The sequence below is a fragment of the Populus alba genome, chromosome 2, assembly GCF_005239225.2.
Source record: "Populus alba chromosome 2, ASM523922v2, whole genome shotgun sequence".
Taxonomy (NCBI): domain Eukaryota; kingdom Viridiplantae; phylum Streptophyta; class Magnoliopsida; order Malpighiales; family Salicaceae; genus Populus; species Populus alba.
In genome coordinates, this window is record NC_133285.1 from 8,147,435 (window position 1) to 8,173,524 (window position 26,090).

The 26,090-nt window shown below is 33.6% G+C and overlaps 5 protein-coding genes across 5 annotated transcripts; 4 read left to right on the plus strand and 1 right to left on the minus strand.

Moving 5' to 3' along the window:
* Positions 1–421: 421 nt before the first annotated feature.
* Positions 422–2,896, minus strand: LOC118057733 (tyrosine-protein phosphatase RLPH2-like). The gene is made up of 4 exons (XM_035070407.2): positions 2,206–2,896; positions 1,788–1,855; positions 1,088–1,267; positions 422–875 (listed from the first exon to the last, which is right to left on the minus strand). The coding sequence occupies exons 1-4, from the start codon at positions 2,744–2,746 to the stop codon at positions 705–707; spliced, it is 960 nt and encodes a 319-aa protein (XP_034926298.1). The 5' UTR covers positions 2,747–2,896; the 3' UTR covers positions 422–704.
* Positions 2,897–5,793: 2,897 nt separating this feature from the next.
* Positions 5,794–7,962, plus strand: LOC118057737 ((+)-neomenthol dehydrogenase). Its single transcript, XM_035070411.2, has 5 exons — positions 5,794–5,950; positions 6,040–6,289; positions 6,377–6,454; positions 6,725–6,901; positions 7,348–7,962. The coding sequence occupies exons 1-5, from the start codon at positions 5,916–5,918 to the stop codon at positions 7,726–7,728; spliced, it is 921 nt and encodes a 306-aa protein (XP_034926302.1). The 5' UTR covers positions 5,794–5,915; the 3' UTR covers positions 7,729–7,962.
* A 4,821-nt stretch (positions 7,963–12,783) lies between these two features.
* On the plus strand, positions 12,784–14,890 carry LOC118057736 ((+)-neomenthol dehydrogenase). The gene is made up of 5 exons (XM_035070410.2): positions 12,784–13,011; positions 13,101–13,350; positions 13,438–13,515; positions 13,665–13,841; positions 14,243–14,890. The coding sequence occupies exons 1-5, from the start codon at positions 12,977–12,979 to the stop codon at positions 14,621–14,623; spliced, it is 921 nt and encodes a 306-aa protein (XP_034926301.1). The 5' UTR covers positions 12,784–12,976; the 3' UTR covers positions 14,624–14,890.
* Positions 14,891–15,372: 482 nt separating this feature from the next.
* On the plus strand, positions 15,373–16,435 carry LOC118057738 ((+)-neomenthol dehydrogenase-like). Its single transcript, XM_073407546.1, has 3 exons — positions 15,373–15,546; positions 16,102–16,198; positions 16,284–16,435. Exons 1-3 carry the CDS (start codon positions 15,373–15,375, stop codon positions 16,433–16,435), a joined length of 423 nt encoding a protein of 140 aa, XP_073263647.1.
* A 6,318-nt stretch (positions 16,436–22,753) lies between these two features.
* Positions 22,754–24,796, plus strand: LOC118057735 ((+)-neomenthol dehydrogenase-like). Its single transcript, XM_035070409.2, has 5 exons — positions 22,754–22,986; positions 23,077–23,326; positions 23,412–23,489; positions 23,639–23,815; positions 24,191–24,796. Exons 1-5 carry the CDS (start codon positions 22,952–22,954, stop codon positions 24,569–24,571), a joined length of 921 nt encoding a protein of 306 aa, XP_034926300.1. The 5' UTR covers positions 22,754–22,951; the 3' UTR covers positions 24,572–24,796.
* The last annotated feature ends 1,294 nt before the right edge of the window (positions 24,797–26,090 follow it).

Genomic DNA, 26,090 nt, shown 5'->3' on the forward strand with positions numbered 1-26,090 from the left:
CTGAAACGGTCTGGTCTCTGATTATGTGGTTTTTTAACAGCTTGATGTTATGGACCCTGAAAACATTGCATCAGCAGATTTTATGAAGACCAGATACAGAAAACTTGATATTTGGTATGGCCGAGACTCCATTTCTACAGAACCAGTTGGTTAGGTTCATGTCAGTTTAACCAATCTTTTTGAACAGGATACAAATCATTCATGCACTCGACCATTTTTGACATTTGCATATGAAAAACTGGTATGATTAATCTGCTTTTGTGTGTATACCCCAACATAAATGAAGGCCAGCCTCGTAGCTCTCATTTTAGAAATCAGTAGAAGCTGACAGTCATGCAAGTTTCCCGTCAGCATTTTCGTTATTTTTCTCAAGGAAAAAAAAATAGAATGAAACTAAATTCAATGTTTTGGACAATTTCCATAAGACAATTGTCATGGACACAAGCCCATTTTATTGATATTCCCCAAGAAATTTCTACAATATTAGATACGACATTTGATAAAACCAAGCATCCCCTGTCACAGGGTGGGGGGGGGGGGGGGAGGGGGGAAGCAATGAGAAGAACGTCCAAGGCCAGTAATGAAACGATTGCTCAGGATATGCAACCAACAATGTAACAGTCAGATTACATGCCTGGATGTGTATGCTAGGCTAAATCTGGAAAGATTGTGGACACTTGCATCAATCTATAATATACTCCAAGCTATTTTGTCAAATTATCAGTATCACGAACAAGCTTCATCGAGGGAAGCGCAATTGCAGCCACTGGTTTATTCTCAAATCCACCACCTTCATCAATAATCAATCTAAGACCATCAATATGAAGTTTCCCGTGGTGGCCGCTAACCACAATGATCGGTTTCTCACTTAATTCCTAATTAAACATTAAACATCAAACATCAAACATCCAGACTTCAGAGTGTGTGTGTGTATATATAAAAGAACAATGATATATAATGTCTTGAATGTGTGAAGCTGTCAACACCCAGTCCTTTCCCACTAAAGAAAGTAAGTGGCTGGAGAAATTGGTAGATTAGGATAAAAAGTTTCAGATAAAAAAATTAAAAGTAGGTATCGAGCCATCACCTTTGGTATATCCCAAACTGTTTTCCTCCCACTAAGAGCCTGTATCTTGGGGACATGAGTCTCCTTAGCTTTCAAAAATCTCAGTTGTTCGCCTACATTTTTCCCTTCCTCTAAACCAGCATGTGCGGCAATCAATTTACAGTGTCTAATTCCTTCTTCATCCTCTATGCACACATCATCCTGGAAAAGAAAATGTTAAGAGAGTCATATAAAATTATTTTTGTGCTTCATTTAATAGCTTAAGTTTTTTAATTGATATCTTAAGTTTTTGAGTTGATGGCTTAAACTTTGAGGTTGAGATAATTATTTGATATGATTTCAAGTCTTCATAACCAAATGGTTATGAATTCAAATCTCACATGGTATTAATGACCAGATGATTATGAGTTCAAATCTCACCATTCTTTTCTAACAAATAAAATAAATTACCAGGTAATAATATAAAACTATTATCGGGGCTTCACTTGATAGCTTATGTTTTTAGGTTGGGTTTTTTGACAGAAAATTGCACATTATGAAACCCACCAAGCTTCATCCATTGTCCTTACTGATCAAATCAAACTACAAATTATGGAACTCGCGTTATGTAATATACTCAGTTGATCATCTTTCTTTTCTGGCAACTTACACCATAACACTAGTCAAAATCATCATTGATCAAAGTTCTAAACGATAAAGGTGGCAATGAAATAAACTTCACCTCTTCATGGACCCAAACCATATCAGCTAGAAACTTCTTGTGATCATCAGGAACTGCCTTCAATAAGTCTGTCTCGATACAAAAATTTACACCAATAAATCACACTGTTAATTGTATTGAATTCAGAACCATCTCAAGTGTAAAAAATGCAAGAATCTAAAGACTCCAATGCTCCATTCATGATTATACTAATCCAAAATATATTATTTTTACCCTCTTACATTAAAAAACTAAGAATCAAACAACTCAAGCACAATCAACTCAGTTCAAAACTGCTAGACAACAATAGCCTATTTCATATTTAACAGCTAAAAAACCAAACAACAGCGATACATTTCCATACAAACATGGAGACGTGATTAAGCTATTGATAATTAAAACTTCAATCAATGAGAGACTAAAAGAAAACAAGACATACCAGAAGATCCATGAGGGACACCATAGGAAGCGAAAGTGGGACCGGCATCATAAATAGAGCCCTTATATTCAGTCCCTTTAATGGTATTGAATCTCTCCTTAATATGACCAGCCCACCTTCTCCCTTGCAAATGCATATTCTCATACCCGTCTCCTTTATACCACCCTTCCCTGTCCTCACTCTCTTCATACTCCTTCCATCCTTCCTTAAATGGCACCCCATTTTGCGGCTCAGGCAGGACACCAACAAAAGCAGCAAAAGCAAAGTCATGATTTCCCGAAAGAAACACATGCTTTTGATTTGGATACCTTGAAGGTAAGTCTATCAAGAAATCTAGGACTTTCTTGGTATCTAGGCCTCTGTCACAGTAATCGCCTAAGAAGATAATTGTTGCAGCGTTAAAGTGTTGGGGGTCGAATTGGGTTTCGAGATTTGACCAAAGATTTTGAAGCTTTGTGATGTAGCCATGGATGTCGCCTATACAGATTACTAATCTGGGTTTTGCGACCGTGCTGTTGTTGCTTTGCCCCGCCTCTGTCATTTTGGGTTCCGTGGTGGTTCTGTTCTGTCCTTCGATTGATAAAGAGAATCCTTTTGGGTACCTATATTAGTATTGGTCTGGTTTAGTGCTTGATATTTTTTTTTTTTTTTTTAACTAGAGCTTGAAAGAGAAGTTCTTCTTGCCTTCTTGGCTGGCTGCCAACGACTCTTCCTGTTGCCAGTTGTATCATAGGGATAGGATCCCCTCTTCTCAATAGGTAAGCATCAACCATCATACATTAGTATTGGTTGATTATGCCTTTTCATTTTGTTATCATTTATTTTATATGAATTTATATCAGTTTTTATTGTCTCATTTTTTTTAGAATTTATTTTTTCAATTTTATTATTTATCAATAATTTTATTGAAATTTTAACTTTATAATTTATTTTAAATTATTTATCATTCTCCTGATATTAATTTTATGATTGCTCTTAATTTAATTTTTATATATCATTTTCCTACTTTATATGCTTATCTTGCTTATCATTTGGTTTCTTATCATGTAACAATTTATACACCATGTTTGATTTTAACACTATTCATGTTCTTGAGCTAACTTAAATAATTTCCAAATCATATCTCCGTTCACGTGGCTAGCTTGATATATACCCGATCAATAGCCCTCATGGGTTAAAAAAATCAATAATCTCTATTTATGTGACCAGTTCAATAAACACCTGATTAGTAGCCCCACTCATTTGCCGATTCATAAACATTGTGTCACAATTCATGCATAATTATTTTCATTGTTGCGATCAATTTTTACTTACATAATAGTTTAATTTCTATTTACGTAGTGATTACTGTCATTACATTCAAATCTCAATTTATATACATGGTATCATTGTTGTGGTCAATTTCTAAGAATATTGAGAGCAAACAACGTGAATGATGTGTGTAATAACAAACCTGAAATTTGTTTCCCAAACAACATCTTATCACAATAGCAATTTTTAATTAAAAAAATAGTATTTTGATAACTTACACGTTAATGAATTCAAAATATAAAAAAAATACACTACTCATGTAGAGAGACTTTCTTGACAATGTTAATAAATCTGACCTACAATTCAATCTAATGACCAAATCTCTTATCTTATTCAAGTTTAAAATTAAAAAACATTGCAGTTGTTCTGAAATGAGTTATTTAACTTGATGTTATTTGATTTTTTTTAAAATATTAAAATAACAACATTTTGGATCAATCTAAGTCAACTTGAGTCAACTCGTCAAGCCATAATTTGGATTCTAAACCTTGTTAAGTTTAATAAATCTATTTTCTAGAGTTTTTTTTTATTATTATTTAATAAAAAAATAATAAAAATAGACATGCATAGAAAAGCAACATAACAAAAATTAAGAAAAAAAATCATAAAAAGTTGCACAGAAAAAGTGCTTTCAAATCTTATAAAAACACTATCATGATATAATTCAAGAACTAGGTAAAAACTTAAATGGCATTTAATAAACAACATCCCTACTATATTTTCGAACAATTAATTTTAATGAAATTTAATTAAAATAATAAGAAATTTTTTTAAAAAAAATCCATGAAAGGCTTAATAAAAAGAGTTTAGATGCCTATGCCTAAGGCAAACATGATAGGCCCATAAAAAGAAGGTAAGACAGGCATACATGATAGGCCCATAAAAAGAAGGTAAGACGGTCTTGAACCTATAAGGCCAAACTAACATGACAAACTATTTTATTTTTTAAGATATCATTCATCCTTTTAAAAAAGATTGAATGACATCTTGTTTACAATGATAGACAACGTGTTGTTTGCTAGTGTGATTTTCAATCACTTGAGGTGATTGGAAGGTTGACTTCACTTTCTTTAATCTAAAAAACCCACTTCTATCCCTTTTTCTCACCCTAAAACACCTAATACATATTCCATAATCATTGACAAACCCATACCTAACTTCAAACCAACCTTTAATAAGTCAAAAAACTAAAAAATTACCTCAAATTTAAACATTTACCGAGTCTCAATTTATGTTTTCCCAGTATAAGGGGTTAAAATTATCCAAATAAAACTCTTCTCATTAAATAAAATTCATTGATATAAAGAATAACTTTTTTTTTTGTTTTTTTTAATAAAAGGTTTAACAAAAAACTGTTTAGACAGCTTAGCTTGGGGACAAATGCATCTAGCCCATAACAAAAGAGGCAACCATTTATCTTGCAATAATTAAAATGCATTGAGATAAGCATTGACAGCATCTAATTGAACAAGATAAAAAAAACAGTACTGCTGCTGTTGTTGAAGAAGAGGCCAACGAAAGCATAACATCCTGCTTTCCAAACTTGTGAGAAATCCCCTATTTATGGAGGTGTATTGCGCAGTAAATACAGCTTCACTTTTATTTGATGAAGGCATTGAAATCTTAGAATGGTATCATAATCTATGGAGATGAATGATACGGCATCATCATGCAATAATACTCCTCTTTCACTCGTAAGAGAGCGACACCCATACAGAGGCATCGCATAAAAACAACTAAACATGTTTGCTTAGATTTCATCAAATTCATCAACACATCATTTACTTGTCATCTTCCTGGCCAGCTATTGCTGTAATGATTTTGAATCAATCATTGCGGGCTAAATAAATTCAAAGAAAATCACCTTTAGATTTTTTTTTTTTACTTTGTATGGCAAAGAAATCGTCAAAAACCATCTCAATTCAATAACTTAAACTGTTAGATGAGGTTCCAAGATATAATTTATATTATTCTCTAACATACCTTCTCAAGTGAAAGCTATTTGGGCTTGAAACTTACACAGACTCACATTCTCTTTTGCTTGATTTTTATTAAAAAATGGGGACAGTGAGATTCGAACTCGTGACCGCTTGGTCATAAGGCTCTGATATCATGTCAAAGAACCATCTCAACCCAATAACTTAAGTTTAAATAAGATATATAATTTATATTATTCTCTAACCGAAATCAAGTCTATTTTATATTATTTCTAGAAAGAAGTTTGATTTTTGCACCTTCTTCGGCTGATGTTTCTCCTTTGCCTCGTAGGGCCTGGCACATGGGATAGTGACGGATACAAGAATCGAAACTATTTGATGTTTCTTACAGGCAGTAAGATAGCCATTAACTTCTGCTTTCCTTTCTAAATTCATCCGATATCATCTTTCACACCATCAGCCATGGCCCAAGAGTCCACCAGTCTTGCAACAAAGAGGTAGCTATATGCTCTTTCATCTTCTTCCTTTTTTTTCCTTAAAGAGTTGTTAAGAGAATCATTACGTTCTTAAAGTATTTCTGCCGCAGGTATGCAGTTGTGACAGGAGCAAACAAGGGGATTGGATATGAAATATGTAGGCAGTTGGCTTCTAATGGAATTTTGGTGGTGTTAACAGCCAGAGATGAAAAAAGGGGTCTTGAAGCTGTTCAAAAGCTGAAAGATTCTGGCATCTCTGATGACCTTGTGATTTACCATCAACTTGATGTGGTTGACCCTGATAGCATTATTTCCCTTGCTGAATTTGTGAAAAATAATTTTGGAAAACTTGACATCTTGGTATGAAGTAACGAATTTCTTGGGCTAATCCTTCTATTTATTTATGTTTATCTGATAGTTTCTTGAAAATCTTGTAACCTTGTGCAGGTGAACAATGCTGGGATTGGTGGAGTTGCACTAGAGGCAGATGCTTTTCAAAGAGCCTTTGAACAAACTGGTGAATTTGTAAGTCTTTATATTGTAATGACTACAAGAGAAGGACACAAATCATAGATAGACTAATCATTCGGAAGATCATTGCCTGTGCTATCTATATTTACGTAACCCTTGGATAGACCACGAATCAGGCATTGGGACTAATTATTGCTTGTAATCATCATTTAACGGATATTGAGGTTATTTTGAGTAGTAAATTAAGTAGATTTTCATTTGTTTCCGGTGGATATGGTCTATGAAGTGTTGGAGAGGGTCTAAATTTCTTTTGTTCAAATGCAGCCATCTGGGGAGCAAGTGTGGGCTGAAATTGGCACTCAAAATTATGAGATGGCAGAGCAATGTGTGAAAACAAACTACTATGGTGCAAGAGGAATGGCTGAAGCACTTGCGCCCCTCCTACAGTTGTCTGATTCACCAAGAATTGTAAATGTCTCTTCACTGCTGGGGCTTTTAAAGGTACACGACTGTCTTTCAATAATGGAGTCTTGGTATTTTGGTCCCGATTGAAACTAGCAGTTGTCTTATCTTCAAATTTGGCCGAGTTATTTCTCCTCCTCAAGGAAACCCAAATTTGACTTCTAGACTGGTTGATGTGCAGTAACATTTATATGCTTTCTTATTCTGGATTATCGTACTTTGTTTATGGTAATGTCCAAGAATACAACTCCTAGAAAACATGATTTTTCCTATAATCTCTGTTTGTCCCCTGCTTGGTACTTTCATGCACACATTGTTCCGCAAATGCAAATTCACTTCCTGTGCTAGCTCATAACAATTAACATTACAGGAATAGTCTTGTACATACTATCCTCTGAATTTATGTTTCATTTAGCTCAGACGAGTACTCGCAGCATTTGTATAAGCAGTCTTACCAGAGTTTTTTTTCCTGTTATGTGGCTTAGAACATACCCAATGAATGGGCCAAAGGATTGTTGAATGATGTTGAAAATCTCAATGAAGATAGACTAGACGAGGTTGTGAACGAGTTTCTTAAAGATTTTAAAGAAGATTTGTTGGGATCCAAAGGCTGGCCAACTTATCTGTCTGCCTATATTGTTGCTAAAGCTGCCATGAGTGCCTACACAAGGATTCTGGCCAAGAAGTATCCAAGCTTCCGCGTCAATTGTCTCTGCCCTGGCTATTGCAAAACTGACATAACTACCAACACCGGCCCCTTCACCGCTGCCGAAGGAGCCGAAAATGCTGTGAGATTGGCATTGCTGCCTGATGGTGGGCCTTCTGGTTGTTTCTTTTATCAGAAACAAATGCTACCGTGCTTTTGAATGAAAATCAAACATGATAATCATGATGTAGAAAACGGCTACAGGGTTTTGAAAATTTTCTCGTCGATGTATTCTCATCCCAGACAAGTTAAGCTGAAAGATATTGTCTAGATGTGTGAGAAGTTGCAGTTTATCTTCCAGTTATATATTGAACCAGATTCATGCCCTGTGGAATACAATTCTGGCAATGCTCCAATTCTGTTAATGATGGAAATAGAATTTTATGTTGATCTATGTGAAGGGTGCCGGATAGTTGTTTAATTTATTTTTAATTTCAGTAGTTTAAAGACGAAACAATCAATGCAATCAATATATATAAATATATGTGCGCGCAAGACAGACAGCTTGATGCATCGGCAGATTATTGCGCGCAAGACAGACAAGAAAGACGAAACAAAGCTGACCTATCCTCAGTCCTCCCACTAGAGTGTCAAGAATATACTGCTGTGATATTAAGCTAACCACAAAACCATATAAAAATGAATTCGTAATGCTCATATTTCAGTACCTCATCATCTATGGAAGAATCAGCAAAGAGGCAAGAATCATTACTTGTATCTCCAACACTTCCTAAGAATATTGAGAGCAAACAACGTGAATGGTATGTATAATAACAAACCTAAAATTTGTTTTCCAAACATCTTATTATAATCATAGCAGTTTTTAATTAAAAAAAAAATAATATTTTGATAACTTAGATGTTAATAAATTCAAAATATATAAAAAAAATACACTGCTTATACTTTATCATGACAGACTTTCTTGGCAATGTTAGTAAACTTGATCTTATGGTTCAACCTAGAGGCCCCTTAACCAAACTCTTTGTCTTATCTGAGTTTAAAATCAAACTGCATTGTAGTTGTTTTAAAATGACCTATTCAACTTGATGTTATTTGAACTTAAAAAAAAATAAAAAATTAAGATAACAATGTTTTAGATCAATTCAAGTCAACTTGAGTTAATCTACTAAATTATAATTTGAATCCTAAACTTTGTCGGGTTTAATAAATCTATTTTTTAGAGCATTTTTTATTTAATAAAAGAATAATAAAAATAGACATGCATAGTAAAGCAATAGAAAAAAAAATCATAAAAGGTTGCAAAAAAATAAGTGCTTTCAAATCTTATAAAATGTTGTCATGATATAATTCAAGGTCCAGGCAAAGAATTAAATGGCATTTAATAAACAACATCCCTATTATATTTTTGATCAATTAATTTTAATGAAATTTAATTAAAATAATAGAAAAAAAATTCTTAAAAAATCCATGAAGAGCTTAACAAAAAGAGCTTAGATGCCTAGGCCTAGGGCGAACATGATAGCCCGTAACAAATAAGACAAGACACTCTTGAGTCTATAAGGTCAAACTCATATGCTTGACCATGATATATATATATATATATATATATATATATATATATATATCACTTACTCTTTTAAAAAACAAATCGAATGATATGTCGTTTACAGGGGTAGACGACGTGTCGTTTTCTAGTAAAATTTTCAATCATCTAAGGTGATTGGAAGGTTGACTTCACTTTCTTTAACCTAGAAAACCTACTTCCATCTGTTTTTCTCACCCTAAAACACTTAATACATACTTCATAACTATTGACAAACGCATACCTAACTTCAAACTAACCTTTAATAAGTCAAAAAACTAAAAAATTACCTCAAACTTAAAAATCTCCCAAGTCTCAATTTATGTTATCCCAGTATAAAAGAGTTAAAATCACCTGAATAGAACTCTTTTTATCAAATAGAATTCATTGCAATCAAGATTTATCTTTTTTTTTTTTAAAAGGTTTAACAAAAAAAAATCTAGACAGCTAAGCTTGAGAACAAAGGTGTCTAGCCCATAACAAAAGAGGCAAGACACGCGTGGGCTTACAAGGCAAGACCATGTGCTTGGCCATTTTTTTTAATGCATCCCCATCCTTTTAAAAAACAAATAAAATGACATGTCATTAAACAACATATTGTTTACTAGTATAATTTTTTTTATCACTTGAGATGATAAGAAGTTGAGTTTTGCCTCATTTGACTTAAAAAACCAATTTTTAACTATTTTTTCACTGAAAAACCCTATATACATAATCCATAAATCTCAATAAACCTGTATCTAATTTTAAATAAACCTTTGATATGTCAAAGAATTGAAAAAACACCTTGCATTTGAAAAAACTCAACTCTTATCTATGTTTTTCCAGCAAGATAAATGATTAAAAACACCTTAATGGAACTCTTTTAATCAAATAAAATTTATTAACACAAAGATTGATATTTTTTTTGTTAGATCATGGCCAACCAATGACTATCTTTCTCATTTATCGTTTTCCAATAATCATTTTTTGAAACGCAATTAAAATGATGTTTTGGATAAAAAAAATAAAATTCTAAAATTAAATGTACCAAAATAGAAAAAAACAATTGCAGACTAATTTTTATAAATCCACACCTAGTGCACAATCAAAGAAATTAAAAGGAGGTTTATTATTTCATTGTCAATTTTGGTCCTTAAAATTTCAATTTTTTAACAATAAAATTGAATTTTATTATGCCAAATCAAGCATTAACCTAATGTTGAAATATTTTTTTAAGGCCATGAGAACCTCATAAGAAGTTAATAAAAAAAATTATTAGCCTCAAATCCTATTAAACACATTATTTAAAGATGAAATTAAAAAAAAAGTAAGCAATCGAATTAGAAAATTCTTCAAAGATGAAAAAGAGGAAACATGGTTTAAATTTTCATAAGCCCTCTTTGTTTTGTTTTGTTTTTTTTTTTTCCCTTTAGTAATTCAATATTGGTTGGTATTTTAAAAAAATATTTTTAAAGGTGATTTTTATTTTTAAAAAAATAAAATTTTTTTAAGTGTTTTTCTATGGTTTTCCAATTTATTTTTTATGATTTTAACTTAAAATTTCTAAATCATAAAAAAAACATAGGAAAAAAATCAATTTAATATCTTTTTAGTAAAAAAACAAATAGTTCAAACAAAATTTTAATCATGTTATCAAACATAATTCAAATTTTATTATCAACTGAAGGAGTAAATAATCACAAAAAAAATTAATTGAGAGTAATGATATCAGTAATAAAAGAAGACGAGAGCAGGAGTAAAAGGAAATTAAGAAAAAATTAAAAGCAAAGAGGCTTAAAATAGACCTTCAGCCCGTTCGCCTGCAATTCCAGAGCAGTCTATGCTAGGGCCTAGAAGGGTTATTGAGATCCAATAGCTTACAGGCCCAATTAATTAGACATTGGGCTTTTCTAATAGCCTTAGCTACCCAGGTTGCCACTTTTAAGCGCTGCTACCATTTCTAGACATGGACTCGTGACACGTATGAAGCATGTGTTTTCTTTCTAGAAGGCCCTAAACTATTTTTTTATGTTTTGGATTTAATACGAATAGCATTTTTGGTCTGTTGAAATATTTTACAATAAAAGAACAAATAAATTTGAAATAAAAGAAAATGGTTTACAGTTTTCAAGAGATAAAAATATTTTAGAATATTAGTTTGGTTATTCAGTCATTGAATTATATATAGCTTAATTGATCAGGTTTTGAATTTATTTTTTTAAGATTATCAGTTCGAGTCCTACAAATTTTAGAGTTATTAGAGGTTTACATGGTCATTAGCTTCAAGGCCTGTGATATTAGTTGAAATATACATAAGTAGGCCCCGAACACACATGTTAATAATTAAAAAACTAATTATTTTATTTTTTTTCTTCTTAACATTTATTTTTCATATATATATCAAACACCCAACAATTATTTTTGAATATTTTTTATTTACATAAACAAACAAAGAATATTTTTAATATTTTTTTTTTTACATTCAAAAGTTTTTTTGATCTAACCCGTAAGATAAAGCTGGGTTATAAACTAGTATTATAGAGAGTCAAGAAATCAACTAACTTGTAAAACAAATTTGCTAGAATAAGGAAAGGAGATGGACACCAACCCTTCAACTATAATCTCTCCTTTTTCTCGTTTTCTTTTTATAATTGGCCTTCTTAAAGAAATATATATTTAATGGAAAACTTTATATATATGGCCAATTTTGGATCATGAAGGGACATAACAATAGATATACAAATAAATAAATATTAATAAAAAGGGTTCCTTTTTATTTTTTTTAATTTTAATGCTTATCGCGTGAAGGAAGCGCTTTCTTGCAATAATTAAAATGCATTGACAGCATCTAATAGAACAATAAAATAAAAAACAGCACTGCTGTTGTTGTTGAAGAAGAAGAGGCCAACGAAAGCATAACATCCTGCTTTCCAAACTTGTGAGAAATCCCCTATCTGCATCATTGACATTTATGGAGGCAAATAAATATTGACCCTCTGATAATATACCAACGGACTAGAATTTGTCTGCAACGTTGTCGGTGATTCTGGCATTTATGGTGATTATTTGTCAATTCTATGAGAAATCCCCTATCTGCATCATTGATCATTTGATTGTTATGAAGGAGTATTGCGCAGTAAATAAAGCTTCACTTTTATTTGATGAAGGGATTGAAATCTCAGAATGATATCATAATCTATGGAGATGAATGATACGGCACCATCGTGCAATAATACTCCTCTTCCACTCGTATGAGAGCAACAGCCATACAGAGGCATCGCATAAAAACAACTAAGCATGCTTGCTTAGATTTCATCAAATTCATCAACACATCATTTACTTCTCATCTTCCAGGGCAGCTATTGATTTAAATATGTTTGATAATGTAGTAGTGGTTGTTTTTTAAATAACTTTTCATGCTAAAATATATGGTAATGATTTTTTTTTATTTTTAAAAAAATTATTTTTAACATTAACATATTAAAACAATTCAAAACATATAAATTATATTAAATTTTAATAATAAAAAAAAAAATTTAGAAATGCAATTTACACTACGTTAACAAACGGTGTCCAAATGATTTTGAATCAATCATTGCCGGCTAAATAAATTCAAAGAAAATCACCTTTAGATTTTTTTGTTTCTTTTTTTAATTTGTATGGCAAAGAAATCAAGTCTATTTTATATTATTTCTAGAAAGAAGTTTGATTTTTGCACCTTCTTTGGCTGATGTTTCTCCTTTGCCTCGTAGGGCCTGGCACATGGGATAGTGACGGATATAAGAATTGAATCTATTCGATGTTTCTTAAAGGCAGTAAGATAGCCATTAACTTCTGCTTTCCTTTCTAAATTCATCCGATATCATCTTTCACACCATCAGCCATGGCCCAAGAGTCCACCAGTCTTGCAACAAAGAGGTAGCTATATGCTCTTTCATCTTCTTCCTTTTTTTTCCTTAAAGAGTTGTTAAGAGAATCATTACGTTCTTAAAGTATTTCTGCCGCAGGTATGCAGTTGTGACGGGAGCAAACAAGGGGATTGGATATGAAATATGTAGGCAGTTGGCTTCTAATGGGATTTTGGTGGTGTTAACAGCCAGAGATGAAAAAAGGGGTCTTGAAGCTGTTCAAAAGCTGAAAGATTCTGGCATCTCTGATGACCTCGTGATTTACCGTCAACTTGATGTGGTTGACCCTGATAGCATTATTTCCCTTGCTGAATTTGTGAAAAATAATTTTGGAAAACTTGACATCTTGGTATGAAGTAATGAATTTCTTGGGCTAATCCTTTTACTTATTTATATTTATCTGATAGTTTCTTGAAAATCTTGTAACCTTGTGCAGGTGAACAATGCTGGGATTGGTGGAGTTGCACTAGAGGCAGATGCTTTTCAAAGAGCCTTTGAACAAACTGGTGAATTTGTAAGTCTTTATATTGTAATGACTACAAGAGAAGGACACAAGTCATAGATAGACTAATCACTCGGAAGATCATTGCCTGTGCTATCTATATTTACGTAACCCTTTGATAGAGCAGGAATCAGGGTCTAATTTCTTTTGTTCAAATGCAGCCATCTGGGGAGCAAGTGTGGGCTGAAATTGGAACTCAAAATTATGAGATGGCAGAGCAATGTGTGAAAACAAACTACTATGGTGCAAGAGGAATGGCTGAAGCACTTGCGCCCCTCCTACAGTTGTCTGATTCACCAAGAATTGTAAATGTCTCTTCACTGCTGGGGCTCTTAAAGGTACACGACTGTCTTTCACTAATGGAGTCTTGGTATTTTGGTCCCGATTGAAACTAGCAGTTGTCTTATCTTCAAATTTGGCCGAGTTATTTCTCCTCTTCAAGGAAACCCAATTTGACTTCTAGACTGGTTGATGTGCAGTAACATTTATATGCTTTCTTATTCTGAATTATCGTACTTTGTTTATGGTAATGTCCAAGAATACAACTCCTAGAAAACATGATTTTTCCTATAATCTCTGTTTGTCCCCTGCTTGGTACTTTCATGCACACATTGTTCCGCAAATGCAAATTCACTTCCTGTGTTAGCTCATAACGATTAACATTACAGGAATAGTCTTGTACTTGCAGCATTTCTATAAGCAGTCTTACCGGAGTTTTTTTTCCTGTTATGTGGCTTAGAACATACCCAATGAATGGGCCAAAGGATTGTTGAATGATGTTGAAAATCTCAATGAAGATAGACTAGACGAGGTTGTGAACGAGTTTCTTAAAGATTTTAAAGAAGATTTGTTGGGATCCAAAGGCTGGCCAACTTATCTGTCTGCCTATATTGTTGCTAAAGCTGCCATGAGTGCCTACACAAGGATTCTGGCCAAGAAGTATCCAAGCTTCCGCGTCAATTGTCTCTGCCCTGGCTATTGCAAAACTGACATAACTACCAACACCGGCCCCTTCACCGCTGCCGAAGGAGCCGAATATGCTGTGAGATTGGCATTGCTGCCTGATGGTGGGCCTTCTGGTTGTTTCTTTTATCAGAAACAAATGCTACCGTGCTTTTGAATGAAAATCAAACATGATAATCATGATGTAGAAAACGGCTACAAGGTTTTGAAAATTTTCTCGGTATTCTCATCCCAGACAGGTTAAGCTGAAAGATATTGTCTAGATGTGTGAGAAGTTGCAGTTTATCTTCCAGTTATGTATTGAACCAGATTCATGCCCTGTGGAATACAATTCTGGCATTGCTCCAATTATGAAATCCAGGAATACAATTCTGGCAATGCTCCAATTCTGTTAATGATGGAAATAAAATTTTATGTTGATCTATGTGAAGGGTGCCGGATAGTTGTTTTATTTATTTTTAATTTCAGTAGTTTAAAGACGAAACAATCAATGCAATCAATATATATAAATATATGTGCGCGCAAGACAGACAGCTTGATGCATCAGCAGATTATTGCGCGCAAGACAGACAAGAAAGACGAACCAAAGCTGACCTATCCTCAGTCCTCCCACTAGAGTGTCAAGAATATACTGCTGTGATATTAAGCTAACCACAAAACCATATAAAAATGAATTCGTAATGCTCATATTTCAGTACCTCATCATCTATGGAAGAATCAGCAAAGAGGTAAGAATCATTACTTGTATCTCCGACACTTCCTACATGGCTTCTGATGACGTTAATCTCTCTTTGCTGACCACAGTTTGTTTTCTGAGAAAATTGTTTTGCTAGGCATGCAGTTGTTACAGGATCAAACTAGGGGCTTGGTTGGGGAATAGTAAAACAGTTGGCGTCTAAGGGGGTGATGGTGGTGCTAACAGCTAGAGATGAAACGAGGGGTCTTGAAGCTGTTGAGAAACTGAACGCATCTGGTCTCTCCGATCAAGTGGTCTTTCATCTGCTTGATGTAATGGATCCTGCAAGTATTGCATCTCTTGCAGATTTCATCAGAAGTCAATACGGAAAACTTGATATTTTGGTACGAACGAGAGCCAATTTACACAAAACCTGTGGTGCTAAAGTCAGTTTAGCGTTAATCTTCTCAGTTTAATGAATTTCCAGATGGAAAAGTAAAATTAAGTTCGGTTAAGTATAGAAATTGTCTTCATCTTGATTTTCCTGCTTCCGTATTTCTTCAACCTCACATTCAAATAAGGAAGTGGTTTAGACAGTAAGGTGTCGCAGTAGGGGGTTCAGTAAAAAAATTCGAAATTGCTATGCTAACAACTTCCATTGTTATTTTTCTTTGTAAGTAAATGCTGAATGGAATACTAATAACTGATGATCCTCGAAACATCAATAAATGACTATACAGTTACTAAGGTCAAGGGATATTAGGTTCTTGAAAATAGTTCAAACGAACCTGATAAATTGTTCATATTGCTGAGTTCTGTAACGTGGAAGAACTAAGACATGATGGCTGCTTGAAACATATGCAGGTGAACAATGCAGCGATCCGTGGAACCACAATAGACTCGGACGCTTCAGCAGCTTCAAAAATTAAAGTTGAAGCGTTATTTTTCACGTTTTTCAGAATATACCAGATGAATGGGCTAAAGGAGTGTTCAGTGATGTTGATACCTTTACAGAGGAGAGAATAGATGAATTATTAAGCTTTACTGTCAGCCTATGTACTCTCAAAAGCAGCCATGGATGCTCACACAAGGATTCTAGCCAAGAAGCACCCCGATTTATGCATTAATTGCATCTGTCCAGGGTCTGTCAAAACAGATATGAGCAATAATACCGGTACCTCATCGGTTGATGAAGCTGCAGTGTATCCTGTGAAATTGGCGCTGCTTCCTGTTGGAGGACCTTCTGGCTTCTTTTTCATTCTGGATAAATTAACCTTGCTGAATGGAAAATGAATAGAACAGCAACCTGCTCCATGCATTTTCCTTTCAGCAAGATTAATGTAGAACCTCGTGACATCTTAATCCTCTTTGTCAAGTTACCTCGGAGACTCATAATAGATTATAATCGCATGTTGCTTTCCTGTATTATGTTTCAAAATAATCAATATGTGCTTTGTACAGTGTACCCTAATATCATAGAAATAGTAATAATATAACATAACAAATAATTTGGTCTGGAGCTTCTATCCATCCATCCATCCGAATCAATTTGAATTAACCACTAAATTAATTGTATTTTGTGTGCTAAACCTTGTTGTTGATGGGTTTAATAAATTTATTTTTCAAGAGCCTTAAAATAAACCTTCAGCCCGTTTGCCTGCAATTCCAGAGCAGTCTACTGCTAGGGCCTAGGAGGGTTATTTAGATCCAATAGCTTACAGGCCTAATTAATTGGACATTGGGCTTTCCTAATAGCCTTAGCTACCCAAGTTGCCACTTTTAAGCACTGCTACCATTTCTAGACATGGACTCGTGACAAGTATGAAGTATGTGTTGCTTTCTAGAAGGCCCTAAATTATTATTTTTTATCCTTTGGATTTAATATGAATAGCATTTTTTATCATTGAAATATTTTACAATAAAAGGGAAAATAAATTTGAAATAAGAGAAAATGATTTTCAGTTTTCAAGAGATAAAAATATGTTAGAATATTACTTCGGTCACTAAGTCATTGAATTATGTATAGCTTATCTGGTCAGGTTTTGATTTTATTTTCTAAAAATTACCAGTTCAAATCCTATAAATCTCAGAGTCACTGGAGATTTACATGATCATCAACTTTAGGGCCTGTAAGATTAGTTGGTGTGCGTCCAAGTTGAACCGAACACGCACATTAATAATAAAAAAAACTAATTATTTTATCTTTTTTTTTTTCTTAACACTTATTTTTCATATATATCAAACACCCAACAATTATTTTTAAATATTTTTTATTTACATAAACAAACAAAGAATATTTTTAATATATTTTTTATCATTCAAAAGTTTTTTGATCTAACCCGTACGTAAGATAATGCTGGCTTATAAACTAGTATTATAGAGACTCAAGAAATCAACTAACTTGTAAAACAAATTTGCTAAAATAAGGAAAGGAGACGTGCACAAACCCTTCAACTATAATCTCTCCCTTTTCTTGTTTTCTTCTTATAATTGGCCGTCTTAAAGAAATATATATTTAATGCAAAACTTTATATATGTCAATGCATGGCCAATTTTGGATCATGAAGGGACATACTTGATAGAACAATTAATAGTTATAAAAATAAATAAATAATAATAAAAAGGGTTTCTTTTTATTTTTTTAATTTTAATGCTTCTTGCGTGGAGGAAACGCTCTCTTGCAATAATTAAAATGCATTGAGATAAGCATTGACAGCATCTAATTGAACAAGCAAATAAAAAACAGCACTGCTGCTGTTGTTGAAGAAGAGGCCAACGAAAGCATAACATCCTGCTTTCCAAACTTGTGAGAAATCCCCTATTTATGGAGGTGTATTGCGCAGTAAATAAAGCTTCACTTTTATTTGATGAAGGAATTGAAATCTTAGAATGATATCATAATCTATGGCGGCACCAACATGCAATAATACTCCTCTTCCACTCGTAAGAGAGCGACACCCATACAGAGGCATCGCATAAAAACAACTAAGCATGTTTGCTCTTGTAGCACGGCGAAAATGAACGACCTGCTTTCATCAACACATCATTTACTTGTCATCTTCCTGGCCAGCTATTGCTTTAATGATTTTGAATCAACCATTGCGGGCCAAATAAATTCAAAGAAAATCACCTTTAGATTTTTTTTTTGTGTGTGGAATAATTGTATTATTGATCTCATAATATTCTTTAAATAGAGTTTGAGTTTTACTTGGAAACAAATACAATTTATAATTCAAAAACATTACATAACAACAAATTAAATATAATCAGTTATTTATTTCTAAAATCATAGTCTTCAGCAGAGATTTTCATTGATGAAATCCATTCAACATTCAACAACACATCTTTGTGGTCTTCTACAGCTTTCTAAGACATTCTATCAACATTCCTCTTTATCTTAACACCAACATATACCAAGCTTTCTTTGTAAATCTTCAAAACTTGCTTTTGGAAGAGCTTTTGTTAGAACATATACAATCTGATCATTAGTTCTGCAATATAGCAGAGTAACTTCTTTTTTTTTTTTTTTCTGCACTTCTCTTAGAAAATATAACTTGATTTTAAAATACTTAGTTCTACCATGAAACACAGGATTTTTGCAATAGAAATTGTAGCTTGATTGTAGACATAAATCTTTGTTGGTTCCAGTTGATTTATATGCATATCAACAAGAATTTTCCTTATCCAAATAGCCTGATTGACAGCAGCAGTAGTTGCTGCATATTCAGCTTTAGCTGTGCTTTGAACTACATTATCTTGCTTCCTTAAACACCAAGAGAACATGCTTGATCCAAAACTAAAACAGTAGCCTGAGGTGCTCTTCATGTCGTCCACAGATCCTGCCTAGTCACTATTAGAGTACCCATGCAACATGAAATTCTGAAGATGAGAGAGTTTTATTCCATAACTTATTGTACCTTTGACATATCTTACTATCCTTTTTGCAGCTTGAAGATGCAATTCACTTGCACAATGTATAAAACGTGACAGCAAGCTCACAACAAATGCAATGTCTGATCTTGTAGCTGTAAGATACATTAAACATCCAATTAAACTTCTGTACTGACCTTCATCTGCCTTGTTTGTTCCATCATTCTTACTGATTTTTTCCTTAAGATTCATAGGTGTGCTTGTGCTCTTGCAGCTTTCTATGTGAAATTTCTTCAATATCTCTTTAGTATATTTCTGTTGACATATGAAGATTCCATCATCACTTTGCTTCACCTCCATTCCAAAAAAGTAAGACATCAACCCAAGATCTGTCATCTTAAACACATCAAGCATTTCTGCCTTGAATTCTTTAATTTATGTCTTATTACTTCCCGCTACAAGTAAATATCAACATAAATAGATACAATAATTAAGTTTGCATCAGCTCCTTTTACATATAACGTGGCCTCACTTAAACTTTTAGCAAAGCCAAGTTTAAGTAGATGATCATTAATTCTGCTGTATCATGCTCTAGGAGCTTGTTTGAGGCCATACAAAGCTTTCTTTAGCAGGTAGACCTTCTCCTCTTGTCCCTTGACTTTAAAGCCTTTTGGTTGTTCTATATAAATCTCCTCTTGCAAGTATCTATTTAGAAACACAGACTTTACATCCAACTGATAAACTTTCCAATTCTTTTATGCATCAACTACAAGTAGTAATCTGATTATGTCCAAGCATGCTACTAGTGCAAATATTTTTGAAAAATCCACACTGAACACTTCAGCATAGCCCTTCATAACTAATCTGGCCTTGTATTTGTTTAAAGAACCATCTATATTTTGTTTGGTTCTATAAACCCATTTGAATCCTATGGCCTTCTTATGTAAAGGCTTGTCCATCAGCATCCATGTATCATTCTTTTCAATCATTTTAAGTTCCTCCTGCATTGCTTCAATCCATTCACTTTTCTTTACTACTTCTTCAAATTCTGTAGGTTCACATATATCAATATTGCTACTTTGATAAATTTCAGCTAATGATCTTGTACTTTTTATTGGTTCATCGTCAATGTTGTCATTAAAAATCTCCAAGATTGGAGATTCTTGCTTCTCTGTTTATGATTCCAGCTTTTCTTCTAGTTTCTCCAACTTCCATTGTTTATCTTCTATAAAGTTGACGTCTCTACTTACCATAATTCTTCCATTTTGAGGTTGGAAGATTCTATAAGCTTTTGATGGACTGTTGTATCTAATGAGTACTCCCGGTTCTGACTTCTTATCCAGCTGATCTCTTTTCACCTATGGTACATGAGTGAAACAGATACAACAAAAAAATTTCAAATGTTATAGGTCTAGTTTGTATCCAAACCAAGCTTCAAAAAGAGTTTTTTTTTTTCCTGCAAAGCTCTGGTTGGCACTCTGTTCAGCAGATACATTGAGGTATTTGCAGCTTCAGCCTATAATTTCTTTGGCAACTCTTTTTCGTGCAGCATACATCTAGTCATTTCCATGATACTCCTATTTTTTTTCTTTCACTCACACTATTCTGTTGAGGTGTGTAAGGTGCAGTAAGTTGATGTTCAATTCCGAATTCATCACAGAATTGTTGAAATATCCCACATGTATACTCATTTTCATTGTCTCATCTTAATGTCTGAATCCTGCACCCACTTTGGTTTTCCATCCATTTTTTATACTTCTAGAACACGTTAGCAACTTCTAATTTGAATTTAAGAAAGAAAATCCAACATAACTTGGAATAATCATCAATGAAGATGATATAATATCTGCTGCCATTCAGTGAAGCTGTACTCAGAGGATCTCCAACATCTGTATGTACTAACTAAAGTTTTCATGTTGCTCTCTAGGTTGCATGAGGGAAAGGTTTTTTTACCTGCTTTCCATATTGACATGCTGCACAGTTTGCTGATTTGTTCTCTAGTTGTGGTACTCATTTTATAAGAGTATGTTATTGCATATACATAAGCCCTGCATGATGGAAAATGTCCAACTCTTTTATGCCACAGCTCGTCACTGCATGTTTTTGCAGAAAACACACTCTACTCCTTCTTCATAAGGTTTAAAGTAAAACCTTTTGATTTTGTTTTTACCCTGAACACGTTGTTACCCAAGTTGTCTTTGATCAAACACCATTGATCTTCAAATATTACTTTGAAACCTTTTTCCATAAGCTGTCCAACACTAAGTAAGTTTTGATCAATGTTAGGCACATATAAAACATCTGAAATATACTTCAAACCTGACAGACTGTTTAAGACAACAATTCATTTGCCTTTGACATCAATATAATCACTATTTCCAATTTTAACTTTGAAAATAGCAGTTTTGTCAAGTTCCTTAAACAAATCCTAATTGTTTGTCATGTGGTTTGTGCAACCACTATCAATCAACCAGGAATCATTCAAACTATTGCATGTTGAAAAACATGATGCAATAAACAGCTGCTCCTCTTCAGGTTGTTGTGCAACAAGATTTGCCTTTTCTTGTTGTTGTTGTGTCATATAGATTCTTTCAACATCTCCAATTTGTCCACATTTTCTGCACTTGAAATGTTTCCACTTTGTTACTGTAAGTTTGAACCTTTTTCTTCTTGATGAATCTCTTGTCTTTGCCTCCTCCTTGACATTGAGTTCTTGCTTGAAAAGCTCCGTGCATTGATTCTTCAAGTCTCATTGATCTTCTCTGTTCTTGTGCCTACAGTGCATTTGTCAATTCTCTAAGAGAGATGCTGGTTAAGTCTTTTGACTCTTCTAATAAAGAGATCTTAAACTCATATTTTTCAGGCATAGTGGCCAGTATTTTCTGCACAATTCTGTCATCAGAAAATTCTTTTCCAACCAATCTTACTTTGTTTATTATGCTTAGCAATCTGTCAACATAATCTTTGATGTTTTCGATTTCCTTCATCTTCTACATTTCAAATTCTCTGATTAAGTTAAGAACCTGCATATTTTTAGTTCTTTCATTGCCTTGATATTCCTTTTTAAGATAATCCCAAATACCTTTTTCAGAATCCAAATTCATGATTCTTATGAATACTGTATTCGACACTGCAGCATATAAGCAAGCTTTGGCCTTAGACTTTCTTGTCTTCTTCTCCCTATGAATCTTTAGTTGAGCTACAGTTGTATTTGTAGGCAAGTCAAAAACAACATAGTTTTCTTCTATAGCTTCCTAGAAATCTAACGCCTCCAGATGCATTGTCATTCTAATGGCCCATGTTTTGTAGTTTTCACCATTGAAGATTGGTGGTGAACCATGTGAGGTGATTGTTTCAGAATCCATTTTGTGTTTTTTGGTTTTGTTTGTGGTTTGATTTGGTTTGTGTTTTTGTTTCTCTCAACTCACAAGTCCCTCAAGAAAATCTATTGCTCCTATACCAATTTATGGAATAATTATATTATTGATCTTAGAATACTCTTAAAATAGAGTTAGAGTTTTACTTGGAAACAAAGACAATTCAAAATTCAAAAACATTATATAACAACATATCAAATATGATCAGTGATTTATTCCTAAAATCTTGGTCTTTAGCAAAGATCTTCATTGATGAAATCCATTCAACATTCAATAGCACAACTTCCTGGTCTTCTGCAGCTTTCTATGACATTCTATCAACAATTTTTTAAAAAAAAATTATGACAAAGAAAAGTCTATTTTATATTATTTCTAGAAAGAAGTTTGATTTTTGCACCTTCTTCGGCTGATGTTTCTCCTTTGCCTCGTAGGGCCTGGCACATGGGATAGTGACGGATATAAGAATCGAATCTATTTGATATTTCTTACAGGCAGTAAGATAGCCATTAACTTCTGCTTTCCTTTCTAAATTCATCCGATATCATCTTTCACACCATCAGCCATGGCCCAAGAGTCCACCAGTCTTGCAACAAAGAGGTAGCAATATGCTCTTTCATCTTCTTCCTTTTTTTTCCCTCAAAGAGTTGTTAAGAGAATCATTACGTTCTTAAAGTATTTCTGTCTCAGGTATGCAGTTGTGACAGGAGCAAACAAGGGGATTGGATATGAAATATGTAGGCAGTTGGCTTCTAATGGGATTTTGGTGGTGTTAACAGCCAGAGATGAAAAAAGGGGTCTTGAAGCTGTTCAAAAGCTGAAAGATTCTGGAATCTCTGATGACCTTGTGATTTACCATCAACTTGATGTGGTTGACCCTGATAGCATTATTTCCCTTGCTGAATTTGTGAAAAATAATTTTGGAAAACTTGACATCTTGGTATGAAGTAATGAATTTCTTGGGCTAATCCTTTTATTTATTTATGTTTATCTGATAGTTTCTTGAAAATCTTGTAACCCTGCAGGTGAACAATGCTGGGATTGGTGGAGTTGCACTAGAGGCAGATGCTTTTCAAAGAGCCTTTGAACAAACTGGTGATTTTGTAAGTCTTTATATTGTAATGACTACAAGAGAAGGACGCAAGTCATAGATAGACTAATCACTCGGAAGATCATTGCCTGTGCTATCTATATTTACGTAACCCTTTGATAGAGCAGGAATCAGGGTCTAATTTCTTTTGTTCAAATGCAGCCATCTGGGGAGCAAGTGTGGGCTGAAATTGGAACTCAAAATTATGAGATGGCAGAACAATGTGTGAAAACAAACTACTATGGTGCAAGAGGAATGGCTGAAGCACTTGCGCCCCTCCTACAGTTGTCTGATTCACCAAGAATTGTAAATGTCTCTTCACTGCTGGGGCTTTTAAAGGTACGCGACTGTCTTTCAAGAATGGAGCCATCTTATTCTGAATTTGACTTCTAGACTGGTTGATGTGCAGTAACATTTATATGCTTTCTTATTCTGAATTATCGTACTTTCTTTATGGTAATGTCCAAGAACACAACTCCTTGAAAACATGATTTTTCCTATAATCTCTGTTTGTCCCCTGCTTGGTACTTTCATGCACACATTGTTCCGCAAATGCAAATTCACTTCCTGTGCTAGCTCATAACAATTAACATTACAGGAATAGTCTTGTACTTATTATCCTCTGAATTTATGTTTCATTTAGCTCAGACCAGTACTTGCAGCATTTCTATAAGCAGTCTTACCAGAGTTTTTTTTTCCTGTTATGTGGCTTAGAACATACCCAATGAATGGGCCAAAGGATTGTTGAATGATGTTGAAAATCTCAATGAAGATAGACTAGACGAGGTTGTGAACGAGTTTCTTAAAGATTTTAAAGAAGATTTGTTGAGATCCAAAGGCTGGCCAACTTATATGTCTGCCTATATTGTTGCTAAAGCTGCCATGAGTGCCTACACAAGGATTCTGGCCAAGAAGTATCCAAGCTTCCGCGTCAATTGTCTCTGCCCCGGCTTTTGCAAAACTGACATAACGACCAACACCGGCCCCTTCACCGCTGCCGAAGGAGCCGAAAATGCTGTGAGATTGGCATTGCTGCCTGATGGTGGGCCTTCTGGTTGTTTCTTTCATCAGAAACAAATGCTACAGTGCTTTTGAATGAAAATCAAACATGATAATCATGATGTAGAAAACGGCTACAGGGTTTTGAAAATTTTCTCGTCGATGTATTGTTTTACAACATGATAATCATGATGTAGATGATTCTGATGGATAAAGTAGTTTTACAACATTATGTATTATTGGATTAAACTCAGTTCTGAGCTAAATCTATGCATATGAATAAGACCGATAAGCAGCGTCCTTTATTTTGTTTCACATAAAGCGAGAAATGATAGGCATCAAGCTAACCTTAATTAAATTCTAAGGATCATCCAAGAATTTTCCCTAACCCTGTTATCCTATTTGTATGACCAAGGAGTACTCGCGCATTGAAAAGGTATTGCAAGTGAGGAGAAAATGGAGCTGTCCTGATGCTTACCCAAACAAATTTCAATATGCCAATTAATCAGTTTCTTTGATTCGATTGTAATGAGCATGATTATGATGAGATTTGGATTTATATAAATTGCCTATTGTAAAATGCAAACACAGTCTTGGATGCTCACACTCTGTCTTCATCTTCGTCTAGTTTTGGTTTGTATGTCTGAGAATTGAGGACTCTGAATCTGTTGATGATGGAAATAGAATTTTATGTTGATATATGTGAAGGGTGCCGGAAAGTTGCTTTTTTTATTTTTAATTTCAGTTGTTTAAAGAAAAAAACAATCAATGCAGCAAATGACAAGTTTGTGATTATTTGATCAAAATCTCAAAAATACCACAAAACTTAATTTGTTTAACTAATACTAACGCATATTCCCAGTATTAAATTAAATGAATTAACAAAAATAAAATTTTAGAAATTAATTATAGACTTTAATATTTGGGATATAAAATTACATTATAAAGTATATCTCGGGATATTAAAAATACAAAATAATAATAAATACTCCATTAAAATTCAGGCCTTAAAATTATTAGATTTTAGCTTAATTAGGTAGAGACTTTCTTACTAAAAAGGATCTATCTTGAGCCCATAAAAATAAATATCTCCTTATCAAGAAAGATCTACCTCAAATTCATAAGATAAAAACTTTTTTATTAAAGAGAATCTTTTTTAAATCATAAACAGACCAACAAATAGAAACATAATTTAGAAAAAAAAATAACAATTAATTAATAATACAGCTTATCATAGGTAAGGTGTACTAGGGGTAATGTGTTTTTCTTATGCACGACTAGTCCTTTTACTTATATTTTTGCAAACCAATATGTTTTCCAGTAACCATAATACTAAGTGATGACTTCAAAACCTTTCAAATCATAATCCTAATATATCTAAAATCCTCTCAATCCAGAGAGAAGATCCGACATTCACAACCGTGCTAGCAACGACATTGTGCACTAATAGTTATTCAAAATGTACTTGATAACTAACTGTTGTTTTTGGTTTAGCCATTGAAGTGTGCTCGTTGATTTTTGCTATATAGCACGGCACGAATTTGGTGAAACTATTTAATAACATGTTATTTTCTTGCATGGATAGCTGTGGATACTTCGATATTGCTGGTTATGG